This window comes from Gasterosteus aculeatus, chromosome 21 (genome assembly GCF_964276395.1).
Source record: "Gasterosteus aculeatus chromosome 21, fGasAcu3.hap1.1, whole genome shotgun sequence".
In the NCBI taxonomy this organism is placed as follows: domain Eukaryota; kingdom Metazoa; phylum Chordata; class Actinopteri; order Perciformes; family Gasterosteidae; genus Gasterosteus; species Gasterosteus aculeatus.
Window position 1 is genome coordinate 14,181,696 of NC_135708.1, and position 22,104 is coordinate 14,203,799.

A 22,104-nucleotide genomic window follows, 5' to 3' on the forward strand; every position below is an offset into this window, starting at 1 on the left:
GAGTGTTCAAAGGACACTGTGAATATGCGTTTCCCGAGTCCCGATGGCGGGTCAGGGTTAAGGACAAACAAAGCTGTCACTCTGAAAACGTCGAGAGCCCTTTGCCTGAATCACAGAGAGGGGCCTCGGGACAAAGACGGCTGAAGGAGGCCAGCTCACTCTGGGGAACCGCGTGGAAGAGAGTTTCCAGTGAAAAACGTGTCCAAAACAAATACTAGTTGGTCCAACAGCGAGACGATCCACGTGATAAATACAAAGAAACTAATTTTAGCTCTCCCAGCTTAGCTTAGCATAGCATAGAGAATGGAAGCAGCTAGCCCGGGTTTGTTCAAAGATTAGCATCCGATTAGCACGTCGCTTGTTTTATCCGCTTTTCCCGCTGGTGGTTTTGACGTGGTCTTTTTACGGTGAGTTTCTATCTTTCCGTGAGGCTGCGGAATGCGTTTTTTTATTGTTATCATCTTTGGACAGAGCCACGTTCGCCACAGCAACTATTGTGCAGATGATAGGAGAAGAAGAGTTTACACAACCCAATCTTGTTTCGCGACTGTGATGGCACACAGCTGCTGCCTAGTGTCGGGAATTAAATTAAATGTGATCCATGCTATTGAAATCGAGAGAATAAAAGCACATTTTAAAAAAAGCACATAAAAAAGAAGAAGAAGGAAACGCTGCATATTCAAATTTGCAACATGCCGTGTTGGCACTTGAGGGAATTTAACGATTTGATTTGATTTAACGGTTTACAAATGGGCTTGATTGTGGGGTTAAAAACATCATCGCTCAGTTTTTTGCCAAACACACACACACACACACACATACACACAGACTCACGCGCCGACACGCACACACGGCCACCATGTGAGCGGAGAGACCGTGCGCCGAGCCAGCACAGCATTAATGCTCTGATTTATACCACAGACAAAACTTGTTTTCGAAGATCGCTCTTCACACAAATATGCCGCGGAGCACAGCTGGAAGCCATCACCCTGCCGCAGAAATCAAACATGGTGGGATTAAACATCCCGAGATGTATTTTTTAACACAAATCCCAGAGTAAACAGAGGTTGGAGGAACGAGTCGATGACAACGAGGCTGGAAACAAACTGTTTGAACGTTTGTAGCAGATCAGGGGTTTCATGTTGATACAGGGACATAAGAGTCAGCATTTAAAATCAGGAAAGGACGTGAAAAAAAAAGAAAAAAAAAAGGAAAGGAGCGGAGCGGCGAAAGTGCCAGATAGGACACAAGGTGTGGTCGGCACCATTTGAAGTGGGTTTTTCTACACAGCCAAAGAAGGCAGCGGAGCGAGGGAGTCGAGCAAACAACGTGAAAGTGTGAGAAATCCTGGGAACTGCACGGAATGGATATCAACACCAGCCACCCGCCAAGGACAGTGTTTTCATTATCATGGGATTTCCAGCGTGGAAGTTCTGACTCTAGCACGGCAAAGTGCTCGGGCCCTCCCAACTAAAGCCGGCCCTGGCTAGATAGCATAACTCAGGTGATTGCTATCTCTGCGAAGTTATTGAGTTTGGGGTTAGCAGGTGGACGGAACCGATATGTACAGTAGATCCCATCAAAGCCTTCCAGTCACAACATGGAATGTTCGAATACTGTGTGCGAGTGTTTGATCGCAATATGCAGGAGGATGGGACTGAGAGTTAACCTCTGACCCACGCGAATGATTGAGTGCTTTATTGATCTTGCACACGTTGGTGTCATGCACACGGCTTGCCCAACCACCCGTGGGGTTTATAAGACACCAAAAATACTGCTGCAGTACTTTTTTATTACGTAGTAGTTAGGGACAGTTGGAGCGGATGGTGATGTTCCTGAGCGTAACTGTGAATGTCTTTTATTTAAGTTAAAATCTTTGCGTTTATTTTAAATAAAATGTACATGTCCCGGAGTGATCCTGCCCTAATGACGAGACTCTGCACACATCACGTGCACATTTATAACACAACCAAAACTATCAAAACTTATACAGGCTCCTTAGAATATCTGCCACAATACACAAAGTGGTTCTGTCATATTTTCCATTTGCACAAGCAAAACACAACCTCAGTAGGGGAGTAATTTGTGCGGATGGAGGTGATACTATTAAAGGAACGTGCCAGTTACTTCTGAAATTGGCTCACTGCATTATGCAGAGCAAAAATAATGGGATCTCTGCTTCCTGTTCTGTGTCGTATTGGTATTTTGGTATAAAATGATTAGTGATGCCGATTGGACATCATAGAAGGCAAAAGCTTTACAAAGGCACCACAGAAATACTAGTCTGCATGAGCAGAGGTTGCAGCCAAATAATCACATCCCGTTGCTCATCACTGCGTCGCATTCAAGTCACGACACAGATTATCTCCTCACAAGCAGTATAGTTTATTCTCAATCCAGGTGTTCGTCACCAAATCCATTTAATAGAGAAAACATGAATCATCGGCTTTCCATCAATCATTGGAATTCTATATGAAAGGTTCTTTGGCTCCCTTTAAAGGGAGGCAACGGTTCATCGTCTCATGCCGCGGCAGTTTGGGATGATTGTGATGGCAGAGTTAATGGGCAGCTGGTGACTGCAAATCTGGGGTCAAACCCGTCCACTTCCTTACACAACACTACACTACACAATCACACCGTAATTCCCCGCATGGTTCGGCACAGCTCTACTCGCATGGAACCGACCGTTTCTCGGTACCAACAGTGAGTTGAGTCGAGGCGAACAGTGACACGAGAGAAAGAGGGAAAATACCTGGAAGCAAAAGGGAAGAAATAAGAACTGGGGAAGTGATTATGATGGAAGGTGCAAAGTGACCCACGCGTAGCAATCGTTAACCAAAGAAAGCAGAGAGAGAGAAATAAATGGAGAAAGAGGGAGAATCTGTTACGTGGCTCTTACTCGGTGCCTCATCCTCGCTCCATGTGTTGTCTATTACCTCCTGCTTCTTTGTTTCTGCCCTACTTCCAGCGCACATACCCACCGTGCCAACAACACGCCAGCCAAATTAATAGGAAATACACACACACACACACACACACACACACACACACACACACACACACAAACAAACAAACAGTGTGCGTGTGCCAGCATCCTTGCTCGGAGCTGGCGCGAGTACAACATACTGTTGCTTATCCAGTCAAAGCTTCTACCAGAGGCTATTTTCCAATCAAATCTACAGAAGGGCTTAGCAGGTAGGCCCGGGCCTTTGTCTGCGGAGCTGCACGGATGAAACAGACACTATGAGAAGGTCCTCGGTGCTTCCTTCGTTGCTTTAATCCAGTGTTGGGCGGTCGCTCTAATCCGTTCACTAGGATAACAAAAAAAGTTACTAATCAATCGAGGGTATTGTTATCAAATAACAACAGCAAAAACACTCCTAAAAAAGGTTACGGTGGTTCCGAGCGCTGGTTTATGGTCACGAGAAAGCAGCACATAAAGTGGAAAAGCAGGCAAGTACACTTGGGGAAAAGAAACATGAAAAAATCTGTGGTGGTTTAGCTCACAAAAAACCCATTAAGAACACATACATTCTGCCTAACATGGCTTTGTAGGCAACCAGAGGTTCTCATTACAAACCCACATGATATGAAACATCCCCTCAATAGAACACATATTGTCTGCATGTCTCAATTACAGCCTGAATTCCGCGCTTAAGAAACACACACGCACATGGAACTATGCAAACATAATAAAAACGTGTATATGTGTATGTTTTGCATTTATTTACTAAGGTCCATGCATCGACAATAGATATACATATGCACTGGGATACAGTTTGTGCAGTATGAGAACAAATATTTAAAAAAAATCATTACACACAGACTAAGCTCAACTCCACTAAACAGAACCTGCTGTGTGTGTGTTCATATGTACAAGTGTATTTGGGCTTGGTCAGGCAGCAGGGCTCACTCAAGTTACACACACACACACACTCAGAGCAATAACAAAGGCCGTTCAAAGGAACCCTCAGCAGGTTAAGATAAAATGTTTTCGCTCAAAATGATAAAAAGCATCTGCGGCTTCAGTGAACGGGCGCTGATGTGGCCCGGCGTGGTTTGCACCGCAGAACGGCCGGCACTGATTAAAACAGACACAGAGTCGTCTCTCTTTAAAACACACACACACACACACACACTTAGTGCAAACAGCAAGTGTGTGTGTCCATGTTGGGTAATGACAGAAGCACCTGTGAGGTTTAGTTCCAGCTCTAAATCCACAGTGTCCAATAATGTCCACGGTAAGAAACGGGAAGCAGACGGTGCGTTATCAAGCAGTTCCAGTAAGGGCACCACTCTTGTTTTGAAGAAAGTCTCCTCCACCTCAGACCACCTGTAACTGCACCGTGAATGTTTGTTTGTGTAGAGTGCATGAGCCTCGACACAGAAAGCCCGTCTAATGAGGTTTTAAGTAGTGTGTTTGTGTGTGCAACTTTTGTACTTCATAACCACACAGGTCAACCAAGACCAGACTGTGTGTGTGTGTGTGTGTGTGTGTGTGTGGGGGGGGGTATTTATTCATGGTCTTGCCAACATCTGGACGGTCACATCAACATGTTTCGCATATTGTACGACTGTAGCACAGGTTGACTGCGGCTTTTACAAAGTTTAACTTGACTTAACATGACTGTTAAGACTTGTAGGAGTTAAAATGACACACAAGCCTGCATTCCACACATGAAATGAAATGTGAAATTGGAAACATGGAGGCTCTTCCTGATGTGGCTTTTTACACAGCAATGTGTTAAAGAACAATATTCGGCCTTTGCACATCTACAGTAAGCAGTGTTCCCGCAGAATGTAATGGCGTCCCTTGCTTAAGTGAAATAAAATAAGAAATTGCCAGCAGAGGAAATAGCAGTCTCACATTGAATGAATCAAATCTAGAAACCCTCATCCAAAAAGAAATATTTGCAAAACTAAAGAAACAGGACTATCTTTGCATGGGCATGTCAGTATTCCCATGTAGCGTATACTTTGTTTTCTAGATCACCTCGAAAGCGGTGCGTCTCACCTGGAAGCCCTGGATGCGCGCCAGGTAGTCCAGCTGCTGTGCAGGCTGCACCGAGACGCCGCAGGGCAGGGACGAGTTCTTCCCCTTCATCGGCAGGGAGGCGTCGGCCGTGGGGGATTGCCCGTTGAGCAGCAGCTCCCGGGCCATGGTGGCGGTCGGGCTGGGCGAGGAGCCCGGGCCGCCGTAGTACGGAGGGTGTCCCGGGGGCAGCGGAGCCGAGCAGGGCACCATGTCTTTGGACGTCATGTAGTTGACGGAGCCGCCGCAGTTGTTGTTGCTGCTGCTGCTTCCGCCGCCGCTGCCCCCACCGGGGCCCGGGGCGCCGCCCCCTTGCTTCCTGCTGGCCTCCATCTCCTGGTAGACGTCAGGGCTGAGGTGGAGCAGACCCTTTGGGGCTGGCGGGATCAAGGGATGGATGGAAGATGGAGATTGGGATCAGAAGAACGAAAAGGAACAAAATGAGGGTTGGATGAAGGAAAAGAAATAAGAGAGAAAGTGAAGATAGAGATGGAATGGGGGGGAAACAGAGTTTGAGAATAGATTCAAGTCAAGTGGTTAAGAGGAGGAGAAAGGGACAATGTAGGAGATTGGGGGACAAAAGTGGGATCAAAAAGGATACTATAGCTCTCATTATTAGCTCAAAGTATTTTCACACATATTCGTCTGTCACTCACTACCAAACAACACCAGGTTGTGTGAGTCTGTGTGTGTTTCTAACCGTGTGCACTGGTTTGTGTATGTGTGTATGTGTGCAATTGTGTGTACTGGCACCCGAGCTGACATTCCATCACCGAACGTAAATGACAGTTTCATGTGGTTTGGCAGTTCCGGCCGCTGTCAAAGTGTCTGCTGGGAAACACGCGCACGCACACACACACACACAGAGCTTCTTTCTCTCTCACACAAACAGAGGATCCACCAATATCAACAGAGCGGCCATGACTTCATCAGCGATGGGAAACGGTGCCGTCAGCGAACCGGCATCCTGCTTCACTCAGGACGGAACCTCGGTAGCTGGTCGGGTCTCATGTCCGCGGTCGTGCGAGATTACTTTGCCAGTCCGGAGCGATTTCGATCCGAGGGGCAGAAGCACATCTGACAGCTGGGCTTATTTCCCGCATCTCAGACATCACCGTCCTGAAACGGTTATGGCAACGCAAAACACTTTGTGGTTGCGATGAAAGTGAGTGGAAGGAATATGAGATCTGAAGGATAAAAAAACCCCAAAAAAACAGAAGGATGAGCACGCGAGCCAGTGCAGATGGATGAGGAGGTGATGAATGGATGTGGAAAAGCCTCCGAAGCCCCGCCGAGGTCGCAGGAGACGGGGGGGACCAGCTGGATGTGTGTGTGCGTCCGTGCGTACATCCATGTGTGCTTGCTTGTGCGTGTGAGTGCACGGGCCAACAGCTGGGAGAAAGCGCCGGAGTGAGCGCGTGAATGACAGGCCACTTCCTGTTTGAGTTAACATTACGCCGTGCAGAGCAGGAGAGCTTTGCGCCCTTCTAGCCGTCTCCCGTCGAAGGTTCTCTCAAACCTGCGCCGGCAGTCCGCTTTCCTTTCCAGAGGAGCAGAGACAGCTGAAGGAAGCGGTCCAGGACGTATTACTCATTCTACAACAAAGTGCCCCACGCCAGCAATGACACAATTGTTACAATCCTCCCCCGGCCCTCCACTTCCCTCCCAATCCTGATGACAACTTTAATTAGAATTTACACGAGTAAAACTCGCAGGCCTGCACATTCGGAGCGTTTTGCAAGAAGAAACAAAAAAAAAAGGTGTTGGCCAACATGACATCAGCTGCGGACAAAGAAAATTGTGTGCGATTGTCTGCCTGCGTGTGCGCGTGGGCGTGCCGGCGAGGATGTTTGCATGTGATGTGAGCGCTCAAGGCGGCTGTCTGACGGCAAGTGAGAGCGTGAGAGACGCGAGAGAGAGAGAGAGACAAAGGAGGAGAGGCGGTTGGAGAGCGAGCGAGAGTCGAGGAGTGCGTTTGTGCGCCGGGGCCGGAGATTGTGAAACAAGCGCACGCGAAGGAGGAAGGGGAGGAGCGCGGCGCGGGAGAGTGGGTCAGCGGTGCCGGTCCCAGGCCGCGTTGGAGGGGGTCCCACCCAGACTCCACGTCCGGTGGGCCCGGGGAGAGCTGGAGGGAAGCCAGAGCCAAGCATGACACTGATCGAAAACAGATAGGGCCAGAGCCCGCCGCTGTAAATCACCGCGGTGGAGCGAGACCCTCACAGAGTTCTCACACGCACACACACAAACACGTATGTATGTACGGCAGGAAATGAAATGTGGCAACTCGAGTGAAAAGCCCTGCTGCAGTACCCATGGGAATAAAAAGAGAGAAAAATGACTTACTTACTTTTTTCTTTTTATTTACTTTTTTACACTCCCTTCCTGCCTGCGAGCCACCCTGTTTGTTGTAGCTCCGCATCCCTCGGATCACTCAGGGCAGAGGACACTTTGCTTTACACACTGCAGCAATGTTCGGTTCTATGCTTGACAACGACAGCTTGTGCGTTAGCTCAGGTACCAACCACTAAGACGCAATAAATCCACCTCCCTTGATGCAAATACACAGCATTATATACCGAAATAATATCATGGTGTCCAACCCATCAGTCATACTGTTCATGGCGGATGCGTTTCTTAACAGCCTTTGTGCATTGCATTCCGTAACTGCTTCCATATTGTAGTTTTCTTGCAGCAGCATCACATACGCTTCACATACAAACTTGAAGTCTCTGTAAACTTGTTTTTAGCTGTAAAACAGCTCCTGTAATTTAAACACTTGTAAAGTTGACCAATTTTGCCATTTATTTTCTCTTAAAATTCCTTTAAAACAAATAGAAAATGATCACCGTTTATACTATAAATTTTTTTTTGCAATCATTCCGATGCTCGATCTTTTTACAAGGCATGCTGCAAACACATTTACTTATTCCATCTTTCATTCACTAAAAACGCGCGGTCAATCAAATCGGAGACACGAAACAAATCGAAGACACACAGAAAACCGAGGCCAGCTGTATCGGCTTGAGTGAGTCGCGAATGGTGTTTATGCAATAAACATTAAACAGTCTTAAACGCGTCGCGTGAGTGCTGTGCAGTCTGGGCGACTTTAAAAGAGACAGTCTGCAGATAGTTACGCCTCCCGCTGAGTCGGAGATGAACTACGCGTGTGGATGACACGGCACCACAGACACGCTCCGGTCCAAAAATGGGAACGATCCCCAAATCGGGACGACTTGGTGTCGGCGGGGTTTCTCCAGAGGGTATTGGGCAATGCTTGAGCCACCATAGAAACCACAACCACCGAATCCAAGAAAACAAGCACTTTTCTATTACCATAATTTAGATGATACATCTTTCAGGGAATTGGACTAAATTGCATTTTTAATGAGTGTTGTGAAAGGTTGTGGCCGGCGCCCAGTCCTCATCTGGATTTTGTAAAAATCGAGCGTGGTCCGGCGACAGGCAAAAAACGAGCGCCGATTCTTACCAATCTGCTTTGTACTTTTCAACACAACAAACATTCATTCCCCTCTCAAGACTGGAGCTGGACACCGGCGCGTCCGAGAGAGCGCTGCCAAAAAGCCTGCGTCAGACCCGAGTGACGACAGCAACTTCCACTCTAATAATAATATCGCTTTGTTTTCCACTCGGCTGCTCCACCGTCTCACACGCCGTCCATTTGACTCCTGAGCTGCTTTTTCTCGAGCTGTTGACATCCACTTTGTTGGCGTCCGGGGTGAAACTCACACACATCCGCGTCACAACAAAACCGGCCTCGTGTATTTTCCCCGACGCACGTTGATGTGCTTAAGCAACTGTGGGGACTATGAATTATTTTCGTAATGATTTTCAGACACGCCATGTGGTATAAATGGAGAAATGATCTTGAAGCAGGATTCTGGAGACCGGGAAAACAACTGAAAATAGCAAGTCTTTGGAACAGTCGAGTATTGGTGTTAGGGGGGGGCCTGCATCTTTACGATTGGGAGCCACTTAAGGGCCATAACATTCCCATGTAAATTTAAAACATGAATGCTTTCATAAAACAGTCCTTGACAGAGACTTTCGCATGCAGTTGAATAAATAGGTCATTGTCAGCCATCTGCGGTAAGGTGGGATCTCGTATGACACGACAGCATTCAGCGGTTGTGAAAGGGGACCGTTCTTCAATGCGGCGCAAGACGTTTCACAGCCGAGCTAGCGGCCGCGAGAGGCTACGCTAAAGACACAGCGCTGCCTCGGGCCGCGCGCTTACGTCAGCATTTTTCAACGCTCGCAGTGACAGCGTGAACAAGCATTCGTCTTATAAACGGGTGTTTCCTTTAGCCTGATTGCAGGCTGACATTTGGTGATTAGCACTCTGCACGAAGCAGACAAACTTTTTATTATGTCTTGGATTGTAAACTAAAGTGTTGGACAAATTGGAATTGTGACCTCCTGAAGGGGACATGGATGTCAGTACCAAATGTCATGGGAAAAGCTGTTGACAACTTCTCACTAATACCCAAAAATACTGACCGCATGATGGAGTGGGGGCAATGTCAGGGGGCTCCCAAAGGATTCATCCTCTGGGGAGAAAATTCCAATGCAATTCCAACCAGTAGCTTACCAGATATTTCAAGCATCCAACCAATTAAGGACCAACTCCGAATCAGAGAGGCCTGGCTGCACTCAAACACGCACTATGAATCGATTTAATATGTTGAAGAGTGCCGACTACATTTTTTCCACCACACATCACAAACTGCATCAAAAACAAAGACAGCGGTCACAGGCCAATCAAAAGGGGAAATTACTATATACACATTGTAAAGTATTATACATATTACATATTATATTAGTGAATGTTAACACAAGCTTCCTTTGTTTTCACTTCGAAGTTCCAGAGCTTTTTTTTTATGAGATTTCCTCATATTTTGTGTATGTGGTACACCTTCATCTCACCATATAGGGTGCCTTAACGCTTTGAGTCTGTGTGTGTGTGTGTGTGTGTAGGACTGTGGTGCGGGTGTGTGTGCATCTGTGCTCCAGGGTGCCCGTGTGTTAATCCTGAGTGAAAGACTACTTTTTTTCCCTGCCCTGGAAGGCGGTGAGGGGGGTGGGGGCTCCCCGGTGGGCCTCAGTGTGCCTGCCCCGTAAGCCTGTGTGAATGAGCCCCAATCTGCAGGCTCCCCACGAGGACGCACGGCCGATTAAGCTGACAGTCAGAGGCCCATTGACCAGTCACAGAGATTAAACGCAGGGCCATCTCGCCGGCTAAAACCACCTGCGGGATGGATGGGGGGGGGGGGGGCGGAGGGCGGGGGATGGGGAGGAGGGATAGGAGGAAACGGATAGAGACAGAGGGAGACGTGCGGATACTCACTGTTACTCGTCGCTTCGGTAAATGACGCCTTTTGTCCGTTCCAGCCTTTGTTGTCCATCTGTAGTGATTCGTAGAAAAGGAGGTGGGGGTAAGAGAGATGTAAATTCCTGAACTGACAGCTTCTTCACGCATGTCAGACAAGTTCCTTCCTACTGTTTGGGGCCACAAAGAGACGAGTGCTCACAGGAGTGATGCTTAAGAGCCCACTGTCTGTCTCGGCCAGCTACCTAATTATCGGGGGTTGTCAGTGTTCGGCATTTGAAAAAAAAAAAAAAAAGGCTCCTTTTCAGTGCGTTATTTCTGCTGGGGTACGCACATTTCCCTCCACAAACACACACGCGTGCGTGCGTGCGTGCGTGTGTCTGTGTGTGTGCGAGACAAATCATTTCTGATGTGTGTGAGAGCTGAGGAGATGACACGGTTGTAAACAAATGCTTCCCCCACACACACCCTTTAACACCCCTCCAAAGTCTCGTCACACTTTTTGCACAGATCACCCACAATCCCACGGTGGGAATGTAGCGCAACAGAGCTCCCAGAAAAAAAGAAGGGGGAGGAAGGGGAAAGAAACAGAAAGAGAGACATGTAAAAGAGAGACATACTATCCTACCAAACAGGAGCTTGGCAAACCGGGTTCAGTCATTCCGCAGAGCGCTCGCTTGTCTGCGGACTCAACGGAGGAGTAGGCCGGCCAACTGACAGTACCGGGATGTCTGCAGCCGTGCATCAGCCATTCTGAAAATATTCTGCCCTGAGCATAACCAGAAAGCCCCCCCCCCTCCCCCCTCCCTCGCCAGGAATGAGACTAAAATGGACTCTGAAACCGTAGCCCTACAAACTACTATGTTTCATGTCCGACAGATAAAACGTGCACTGATGCAAACAGAAATTTGATACCTTGTGTGCTGGATTTGACGTTTTCCTGTTGACGCGTGCTACTGACGCGTGTTCAGTGAGCAGACACGGGCTCAGGACTAATAAGCTTAAGACTTGGAAGTGTGATGGCAGAGCCTGGCTGCGTAGTTTGAGGATGAAGGAGAATTTTCACTGCAAACTGCACGGCTTATAGTTTCTTCGGCGAAAAACGCTCGACGCAACTTTTACTGACATTCCGATGAGAGCAAATGACATGCTTTAGCTGTGCGCTATGTGCCGCAGCACGTATTTGACTAATGAGCTGTCTGGGGAACGATGAATATTTACAGAGCCCCGTTACGTAAGCTCATCTCGATCTTAATCTGCTCTCTCGGAGCTTAGAAGCCAACGAGGTGAACAAAGATGATGGCGATCGATGGTCTCAAAGCACATCGGGTTCAGGGCAGACGAGCAGGGTTGTGTAAGAGGTGGACCATGTCAGCTGCACTGATGATTCGGAGAATCGACCCGAGAACCCCGGGGTGTCTTTAAATTGGGCACGGAGCCGTACGGAGGCGATAGCCCGCGGTCAAAATAGGACCAGCGCACAGTATTCCTTCATGTAAACCACCAGCACACAGCTGGAATTACGATGGCGAGGCCTACAGAATTAATCTCAGAGGTTCTCCTTCTCTCAACAACGTAAAGCCAGTCCATTTAATTCCACCGATAACTGAACGCACCACGAGCAGAAACGCGACACATTGCAAAGGTCGTCGACGCCCCTTACCCTTCCGGGGGTCAAACACCAAGACGGTGATTTCAGTGGCTGTAAACGTTACTCCCCCCTCAGTGTTGTCGCACTGGGGGACAGATTTTGCAGGCTCTAGGGCGTTGTAAATTAATGAATTGTTGTATCTCGACGTTTATCACTCTGACATCCCCTTAAATAGAAAATGAAAACAAGTGCAAGTTGCGGTCTTGTGATCACTTAAGCTCCTTCCCCTAAGCGGAGCACTGTTTAAAACTCTGGGTAAACTATCTGCACTGACAGTAGTCGGAATGCAAATATAAACAGTTGTTGTGAGCGAGAGACGACGAGCAGAGCGGGTACCTCGCTGGGGTTCTGAGAGATTGATGAGGCCTTGTATCCCAGCTGCAGGAGCATCGCCTCGGCTGCGTTCCGCTTGGCCACCTTCTTGTTGGGTCCTGTTCCCGTGGCAACCTCGCTATTCACCTTCACCTGCAAACGCACGCGCAGAAACACACGCAGGTACATGAGAAAGACGCCTCTGGAGGACAATACTTTTTAAGGAAAAATATGTATTTTCTCACGAGTTTCCTCCTTCCACCACTTTTCACTTTCAGGCCATAACAACAGAGCAGTTTACATCACGCAAAAAAAATTCTCCTACTGAAGTGTTTGTTTTTCGGTGATCCTAAAACATTAAATCTGTCCACACAGAATGTAAGCAGAGACGCTTCCAAGAGAATATCCGACATGGTTATGTTATGCAAACAGACAATTACCCTGTACAAATAACATTCTGAGAGCCAAAGCCTGTGAACAGCCGGACTTCAGTGCACTCACTCGCTCGCAGTGGTCCGACTTGCTCACTAAGTGCTCGTCTGAATGCACCAAGTAGGACACAACGTACAATGTGGAGGAAACAAAAAAAAAAAAAACTATTGCTGGCTAATTACCGAATCCTTAAAAAGATGATCACAGACTCAAAAACGCACCCGACACAAGTCGCTGCCTTTTCTGCCTTTAAACGAGTGATGGGTTTTGGGGAAAAAAAGATGCAAAAACAGAGACTCGTTTGAGCCCGGCTACTTACCAAAGGAGACAATTTGGAAATTTTAGAAGCGCGAGTGGATCGCACAAAAGGGACACGCACACACTCGCGGGGCCTAATGTGTGTATCAAAGAGGCCCGGAGAATGGGTCTGAGGCTGAATTACTGCTTGATGCTGAGAGAAGCTCTGTTCTTCTCATGAAAGCAAAGGATTACGGACAAAACGGGAGACAAAAGGGCGAGAGAGACGGACACAGAGAGACAGACAGGAAGAGGGAGACAAAGACGGCAGCACTTGAAATGTACCGCATAAATTCAAACGGACCTCGCCAGCTTTGACCGGTTTTTTTTGTTGACTGGCGTTGAGGATACTCATGGATCGTGACAACAGCAACAACCGAAGGACAAGAAACCGATATAGTGTGCGACAACCGCCTGATTAACGGGAGTTCCTTTGATTCAGTAATAGTTTCACTGAGACGGTGACGTGGTTCACAGTGGGAAAAGGGAGGCACCAGTTCAATCTGAAGTAAATAGAAAAACAAGTGACATTTATCACAGTGACATTTATCATTATGGTACTTTTTTTTAAGATATATTGCGTCGCTTATATCTGAACATATGCAGACGAGGCCATCCGAACTCACCAAACAATAAATGTTTGCAATGGTGTTTTATTTTGACTGCTGCAGCTAATCCGTCCCCCAGAACCCTCTATCATGGTGACCTTAACAAAAACGGGACCTCAGCCTTGGTGGATGCACTAGCAGACGGAGGAGGAGTACTGAGAAAATTTACTCTGTTTTTCTTTGTTTAAAAAAACAACAACATTAACATCTCTGGGACCTCAGTCATACTATTTTTCTTCATTTAGATGCAATGCAAGTGAGTGTACTAATAATAGAGGGATGGGTAAATAATATATAGTCGCTTTCCCTTGCAAGTCTGTAAAAGGCAGCTTCAGTCAGTTTCTATCCACCAGATAGACAGATCTAATTGAAGGCTAACCAAGAGGAATGAGCCCATGAAGTAATAACGTTGCTTTGTATATGCACAGCCTCAAGTAATTAGAGTAACTGAATAGATGAACTGTGTTTTCTGATGAGATTCCTCATCCATGCAAAGTCTCTGCTCTGTTTACTAGATTAGTGATAAACAGCAAAATCATCCATAACTTAGTTAAGGGTTAAAGGTCATTGCTGCTGCTATTCAGTTAATGAGTACTGGCTGCTTACTACACAAAGAGTGCTACAAGAGTGAGCCCTGAAACTAGGAAACGAGAGAGTCAGGCTGTACTTCTGCAGTTATTTGGCGTCGACATAAGCTCAATACACTACAATAGAACACGTTTATTTAAAGATACAAAATATGTTAAGGATACCCTCTTGGGAGTTTAAACTGCAAGTAGAAAACTATTCTATTTTCTAATAATCCAAAATCCGATCTGCTTTTTGTGGAAAAAAGTTCAGGGGGTTGGCCCAAGAAATAAAAGTCATCCCTGCAGTGCTACATTTTTTATGTATCTTTCTGTAGTACAGTAGAGGGACAACATTGTAAAATGAAAAGTAATCGCATAAAACAGTTGCTGCTTTCCTAAGAAAAACAAGGCTGTAAAGATGGATGTTTGTCTATTCCGAGCTTCATTTGCACGCTGTATAAATAATGAATATCAAAACAGAACTTTTCAAGAGGGAACAGGGAGTGAAAGGAAAGGGGGAGTGAGAGGAAAGGGGGAGTGAGAGGGAGTAGAGTGAGGTCCAACACTAACAGCATGCAGAAAAGAGCTTCAAGTGTTTAAACCATTGCTGTCAGTGTCCTGTAAAGCTGATAAATGGAGAGAAATTATAAAACATATATAAAAAGCTAAAAGAAAAAGTGTAGATATTTTCTTCTTCTTGTCGAGGTGCCTTGCTTCCAGAGGTGGAAGCAGGGTGAAGGGCTGACTGCATACATGACAGAAACAGGAAACCAGATCAGTTCCAAGAGAAAACCGAGAAACTTGTGTTGGAGTGTAAAGATGTTATACAACACCGCTGCAGGCTGCCTTTGGCCAGACAGAGAGGGTTTATTCTTGCAGCTGGCATCTTTCTCTCCTCTTGATAAGCACGGTCAGTCCATCCCTTCTCTTTGGGTCAGGACCAACCACAACAACAAGTATATAGAGCATCCTGTCAAGATATTTTCCTTATCCGCCAACCCAGAAACCGATTGATCCATGACGTTTGAACAGAAGGTATTTTTTACCATGTGTTACGGAACAGACACACTATTTATATTTGGACCCATCCATATGTTTCACTAATGCTATACTGCCATAAAAGTTACTTGATGCATATTCCTATATTTCAAGTCTATTTTCTTCCATTGTACGCATATCGAGTTCTGCTAAAAGGAACCCACAATCATACAGTGGCCGAAGGCATCCTTTGCACAGACAGCTGAAGCTACCGCTCACGCCGCATCTCCTGGGTAGACGCAGTCTAGCAGGTTAAGAGTCAGGCTCCTTTTCTTCTTGCGCAGGCATAACCCTCATCCAGTCCTCTCCATCTCAATCCCACCTCATCTAGATCGGGCCGCATCAATTGCTCCAGGAAAGCCGGTTCCTTGTCGCAGCATGCGTAAAATGAGAAACGTGGCTAACCGGAGATGCTAAAGAGAATATGAAACAAAACCTGTTAAGTTCACCTGCATGATGAACTCACGGCGTCGGGGCATCCCCCTTTCAGAGAGCAGCAAGTACTCCGGCTCCTTCTCCTTCTTGGCCTGCTGGATCTGGGCCAGGCGGCTGATCGGGTTCATGCCCTGGCCATAGTCCGGTCCCGTCTGTGAGGAACAGAGGAGACACAGGGCGATCGACTCAACACCAATATTCAGTGGTGTGCTGGTGTGACGGGTGGTTTCCAGGGGAGGCCGACGCAACTGTCTTTTTTCCCCTTTTTTTATCGTGACGGCCCATAGAAACAGGTGAAACTGCTCATACTTTTTTTTTTGGGTGGCGGAATTACTGGCTAAAAGAAAGCGAGGCCCTTCAGGTACAGTGGCCAGGGCGTACGAGTCTACAGCCCTGAGGGTTTCATGAACAGCCCCAGACTCTGTGGACCCTTGCAGCGACTTGCCGCTCAAAGCAAACCGAGTCGACCCGAGTTCAGCAGCGTCTCCCGCTCTTCTCTCGTGCTGTGTGCACACAGGCAGGAGTGGTTGCTACGGTTACGGGCGTCGGCAGGTCAGGTCAGTCGAGCTTAGGCCTCGGTGAAGGCTTGTGTGAATGTGTGACAGTCTCTCTGCAGGTATGTGTCTTCCCGCAGTCCACAGAGCTTAACTGTTAGTACAGCAGTTACAGGCCCTTACTGAACTAATTTACTTTACATTAGATCACAACTATCTGCAAGATGCAAAAGATAAAAGACACCATCATGTTTCACACTTCAAGTCATTTGAGTAAGTCAAATTATGGCATTGAATAATTATGTTTTTCTACAATGTCAAATGGCAGACCAGTAGAAACAGTTCAACAAAAGGTGATTGTACATGGTAAAAATAACCTCCCCGAGGCACCGCCCACCCGGAGTACCTTGAGGATGGTCTTGGTACGTTTCTTGTAGTGCGTCTTGGGTTTCTCCACAACCGGGATGAAGGGAAGCTTCTTCAGGTCCTGCAGGATGGACAGCGCGGCGCGCTTCTTGGACAGTTTCTTGCTGTTGCCTTCGCCCTCGGCGGAGAACTCCCCCACGCTGACACGGGTCAGGAAGCTTTTCATGTGCGGGGGGCCGCTCTCCTTTAACACCTGGGGAGGGGGACAGCTGGCAAGTGAGTGCGTACATGAAAAGTCCAGATAACTTCACAATCAGTTTGTATGGAATACTACATGTTTTTAATGATATATGTGAAGAGAGTCTATGCAGCTACACCAGGTGGTCCAAAACATCTGTTCTTGATGGTCACAATGCTACCCACCCATTATTATCACACACACACACATAGAGGAAGAGGAACATGTTCCTAGAGGACAGTCTCTAGTGACGAGGGCTCAGTTTCCTTCCTCTAGCCTCTGGTCACCTGGGAGATCTAAAACAAACAGCGGCTGGCGTTAGGTCATGCTTCTGCGATCACATCCACTTCCTGTGAAGTCCAAGTGTGAGTGTGTGTGGAGCAGATGGGGTACTCCCGATCAGATTTAGGAGAGAACGCTGGACGCAGAACGCGGTTTCACACACTAACCGCCTACCAGTACACGTTGGGCTCATGTGGACACTTTTTGGATTCGTGGCGCTCCGTCCTTCGGCCCGCGCTCTCCCTCAAGCTGTCGGCACACGTCTATTTGGACTCCCAAGACCCCTCTACCGCTTTCTCTGCTTTCCCTTTATTCAAGCTTAATTTGTGGTGCAGACAGCACAAATTGCAGCAATCAGACGCAATCCAGAAACCGTTCATTTGAACCTAGTGACCGACAAAACCGATTAAACTGATAAGCAGAACCTTGAGCATTCCTCAGATGCTTCACACATCAACACAGACCAATACCAGACGTTGAGAACAAAGAATAATGTGTTCTCCTCTTCTCTGCTATGCAGTGATACCCACACAAACATGCGCTTTGGTTAACAAGAATAAAATGGAGATCTGGCGCATAAGGGAATGCCCAAATGGTTATTAAAGTATCAGAAATGAATAAAACTACTCCCATAACAATGACAAAACACTCAGCCCCTTTACAGCAAAAAACACATGATGTACATTAAGTGGTTAAAGCAATTTGCTTCGCTGCGAAATTGAGATTAAACTTGATTTGAACACAAGATAAAAAAGGAGGATGTGTTTAGCTACTCCTTAACTACTCCTACTGATTCCAACTGAAGGACATTCTTGCTAACATGCCTGACACCGGCCCCGGTGTTTGCTGTCAATGTACCCGTTAGCACATCAGCATTCCTGCGCGATGAGTCTAACCACACGGTCGGGATGTGTGTGTGTGTGTGTGTGTGTTGCGGGGCTGCGTTGCAACATCCAAGCACACTCCGACCCGGGCGACCTGCTCTGGTCTTGCTCATCACCAGAGAAAGGAAATGTAGCGTGGCAGCCTCTTGTAGGGGAAGGCGTTCGACGGGACGGGACGCACGCCATCTCTGAGCTCGGCGGTGTCGATGATGGATCACCGGCCCGCTGTCGGCTGAGATATAAATTTGAGCCGTTGACGGACAGAAAGTAGATGCGACTGGCGTTCGGTGACGGGTCTGCGGCCGGGCGGCTCTGATGCCGGATGGTGTGAACGATGAGCGGCGGTTTTACGGCGGCTCTCGATCACTCTTTTGGAGCTTTGTCTCGGTCTGTCTCTTTCGTGGTGCGGCCCAGAAAGTAAAATGCAGCCGGCATGCGCGCGTGGGGCAGTCGACAAAGCGCATACGTGTGCGCGCGTGTCACACACTCTTGGCCCGCGATAGAGGCAGACGAGGTGCAGTCAGTCTCTTGGCAGACAGCACAAGATCTGCGGCGATGAGATTTCAGCGCTTCTATTCTTTTCAATGCCCCCCCACACAGACACACACACATGCAAACAAACACACCCAAATCACAAGGATCAGGTTGTACACAGGAAACACTTGGTAATTCAATGTTGATTTCTTTTTTCCCCCGTCGTCTTCTTGTCGCTTCATATTTCATGTTATACGGGGCGAGATCTCACATTAGACATCAATACTCCGAGGAGCCGTGCATGAGAGACCTCAGGTACTCTGCAAGCAGGGCGGGACAATGGCGGGGAACTGGTAGAGGGAAGAAGGGCTCTTTTGTGACGAGCGGCGGATGGACAAGCCTCCCCCCCCCCCAAAGGGGAAGCTGCTCCTTGTAAGATGGGTTGGTTCTGGGCCAGGACCCTGTTCTCCTGTGTCTCAGATCCAACACACGAGCTGTGATTTAGAGATTGGTTCCTTCTTTGATGCTGACATCTGTTTGATATCGCCCGACAGGGGGGGGTTGATTAAATGAGCCAACTGGCTTTCAGGGTGGCGGCGACCCTCAATCGTCGCGGCGGGATGGGAAAGCAGACACTGGCAGGGATGAGAGGATGTGAAAACACGGCGGCCACGCAAAGGCGTTCACGTGGGAGATGCGTTGCGTAGGATGCATTTCCTCTCGGCGCATTCGAAAGGCGACGCGGTGACGTGATGGCGGGGGTGAAGCGATGAGGCGAATGAGTTATAATGTAATGGACCCCAATGGGCAAATGGGGAAAAGAAAGGCCACAGGGGCCTGTGTAATTTACACTGAGTCTCCTGTACGGAACATGCTGATTGAGGGTGAAAGTCAATCTGCTGGAGAACCACCGGGGTTGTGCGGGGGGGGGGGGGGGGGGGGGGGGGGGGGGCGGGCCGAGAGTTTAGGTTGACATGGCACAGGAAAACAAATGGAGCCTGGCTAATATACCGAAATGGAGAAGCAAACTAATCAAAAGTGTCTAAGTGGAAATACAATGAAAAATGACTACCATGAGGAAAACAAATACTGTTTCCAGTACTTTTAACATTTATAGCCCAGAAGAGGCTGAACAAACAGCGCACACGGCTTGTTGACGGAGATGTAGAGTGACGGTTTACATGAAGACAAAGGGGAGGGAACTGATTTACTGCTCTTCATAGAGCAGCAATGGAGAGTCTCCAGGCCGCTTGGAGAAACGTGCCAGCGGACTGCTTTTTTTTTTTTTTGTCAGTGTCCAATTTGGAAAAATGAGAAGTTAAGTAATTGCTGACAGTGAAACACATAACAGATAATGAATCACATCAAACCCGATTTAGCTGGCTGAGAAATTATTAATAGTAGTTCCAGGAAGGACGGTCATGTCATGCTCTAATGAGCTAAATCACTTCTGAGGTGTGCGTGTGTGTGTGTGTGTGTGTGTATAGAGGATAACAAGGGATGACTGAACTGCTTTCAAGATGATTTTTACCGATGTTGTGTAAACTTGTATTAACAAGCAAAGTCAACAGTATTCCTTCCATCTGTCACTCCTTTCCCCTCCACCAACGGTGTGATTGTTGGGAATGATGGAAGGAGGTGGAAGGCAGGGATGCTGTGGAGGAAGGGAGGGGGCACACAGAGTAAACTGAGCCTCCCTTGTTTTTGGCAACGTGCAGAGTGCAGCAGAAGTAGAAGAAGAAGAGGAGAGGGCGATCTGGGAGGGACTATTGGATGAGTCAGCTCCGATACGGCGAAAGCCAAAGAGAACAGAGCCTGCAGGTCGTGTGAGGACAAACCAGACCTCCTCCTTGTTGATTTAGAGAAGCTGGGGGACGGTAATTTCGATGGTTAGAGAAACGCGGTTGGATTCTATGAAATTTAACACAACGAGCAATGCAGGGAAGCCGTCTCAGCCAGTGGAACCTGCTAGTGGGGAGAACGTAGCAGCACCGGGAAGCTCCCCGGGGAGCTTCTCAAGGTCACAGACTCTCTGGTGCAAAATGCTTTTAGCGGACACAGCTGTGAACACAAGTAAGCCATCAGCCGACCAAGCTTAAAAGGTTAATTTCCTCTAACGGCCACCACATGCTGGGCCTTAAGCTGGCGAAGAATGGACTGACGTGAAACGGAAAATCCCAAATAGATTTTTATTTTTTCATCAAACGCGGGTTTTAATAATAACTCCATAACACACACACACACACACACACACACTTGATTTTTTAAACCGAATTTGAATCCTAAGTAGATTCCATCATACTTTGACTCTCTATAGTGTGTGACCCAGAAACATGATGAAAAAGTGTCATTTTAAATTCTAGTCCAAATCCCCGGTTGACGTGAATCAGCGGAGTCGCCTGAAAATCGTATAGGCTCGAGTCAGTGGAACCCACACCGATGTATTACAGCAGCTCAGAAACACTTTTAACCCGACGCCACGAGAATTTCCACAAGTGATGAGTGACCTCGCTGATGGGAAAATACAGCAAAACTCACCTCAAAGTTGACAGATAAGTTCCTCTTCAGGGCGATTTCGTAGACCAGGCTGATCTCCGATTTGCTGGCATCACTGCCTTCCTCGGGCTCCCCTTTTTCCTCCGGGCTCTTGGAAAGACGGAACAACATCGAAGGTAGTTATAGTTATATAGCGAAAGGCACTTTTAGATTAGAGGTTTCAAATAATTCTATTGATGAGTAAAGGTTTAGTTTAAGAATGCATCATCTTTAATTCATGAACGTTTTTAGCATTCACATAAATGGCGTCTCTGGTTTAGTGACCTTAATATAGAAACCAAAGCGGGAAGATAAACTCACAACATTTAGATCCCTGTGTGGAGGGCTCATGAAGCCAATTAGAGCAAAATATGATCAGATCACAAATAAATGTCAGTATTTTCCCTACGACTGAACAAGACAACAACGCTAAGTGTTATTGAGTCAGTGAGAATAGCCACGTCACAGACGTAACTCAACCCACGTGGATATTGGGTGTAAACAGGTTTAGGTGCAAGGTGCTCTCCCAAAAGAAAATCACAGAAGAAAATCAAAAGAGTGATATGAAACCATGACTTAAAATATTTTGGGCAACAGCAAATACAAAACAGTTACTCCAACTGTGACCCCCAACTGTGGCAGTTATCAAACCAAGGATTTCACAACCCGCACACAAAGTGGATGTCTGTTTTCTGGCTATGATCCTTATCGGATATGGATCAGTATTTTATGCACATGACTTTCTGCACAAGGCCTCTTAAAGCTGCGTGTGTGTGTGTGTGGGGGGGGGGGGGGTATTCACTCTGTTTTTTGATAGCAAAGTTATCATCTATAAACATCAAAATCCTTGAATCACTAAAAAAACTAATCTTAAATTAGTGTTTTTTTCGAGCATGAAGCATTCCCTTGATATGAATAAAGAAAATGAAGTAATGATTTGCACCAAAGCACATTTTCTGAATTGCTAAATAATGAGAACTATGAAGTAATTTGGATTTAATACTCAATGAGCCTTCAGAGAGTTTGAACTTGTTGAAATATGGATGAGCCAGACTTTACAAGAATGATGGCTGTATTCCACTCACCAAAAAGGCGCCTTCGGTCCCTTCC

The 22,104-nt window shown here is 47.2% G+C and overlaps 1 protein-coding gene across 2 annotated transcripts in view; it reads right to left on the bottom strand.

Moving 5' to 3' along the window:
- The window catches only part of stau2 (staufen double-stranded RNA binding protein 2), a 64,421-nt gene that overhangs the window by 25,448 nt on the left and 16,869 nt on the right, over positions 1–22,104 (bottom strand). For both annotated transcript variants that reach the window (XM_040167192.2, XM_040167191.2), the window contains exons 8-13: positions 20,998–21,105; positions 16,622–16,834; positions 15,736–15,873; positions 12,367–12,495; positions 10,398–10,455; positions 5,015–5,409 (exon numbers count right to left, since the gene is read on the bottom strand). In XM_040167192.2, coding sequence (XP_040023126.2) covers positions 5,015–5,409; positions 10,398–10,455; positions 12,367–12,495; positions 15,736–15,873; positions 16,622–16,834; positions 20,998–21,105 — 1,041 coding nt within the window. The remainder of the gene's footprint in view (positions 1–5,014; positions 5,410–10,397; positions 10,456–12,366; positions 12,496–15,735; positions 15,874–16,621; positions 16,835–20,997; positions 21,106–22,104) is intronic.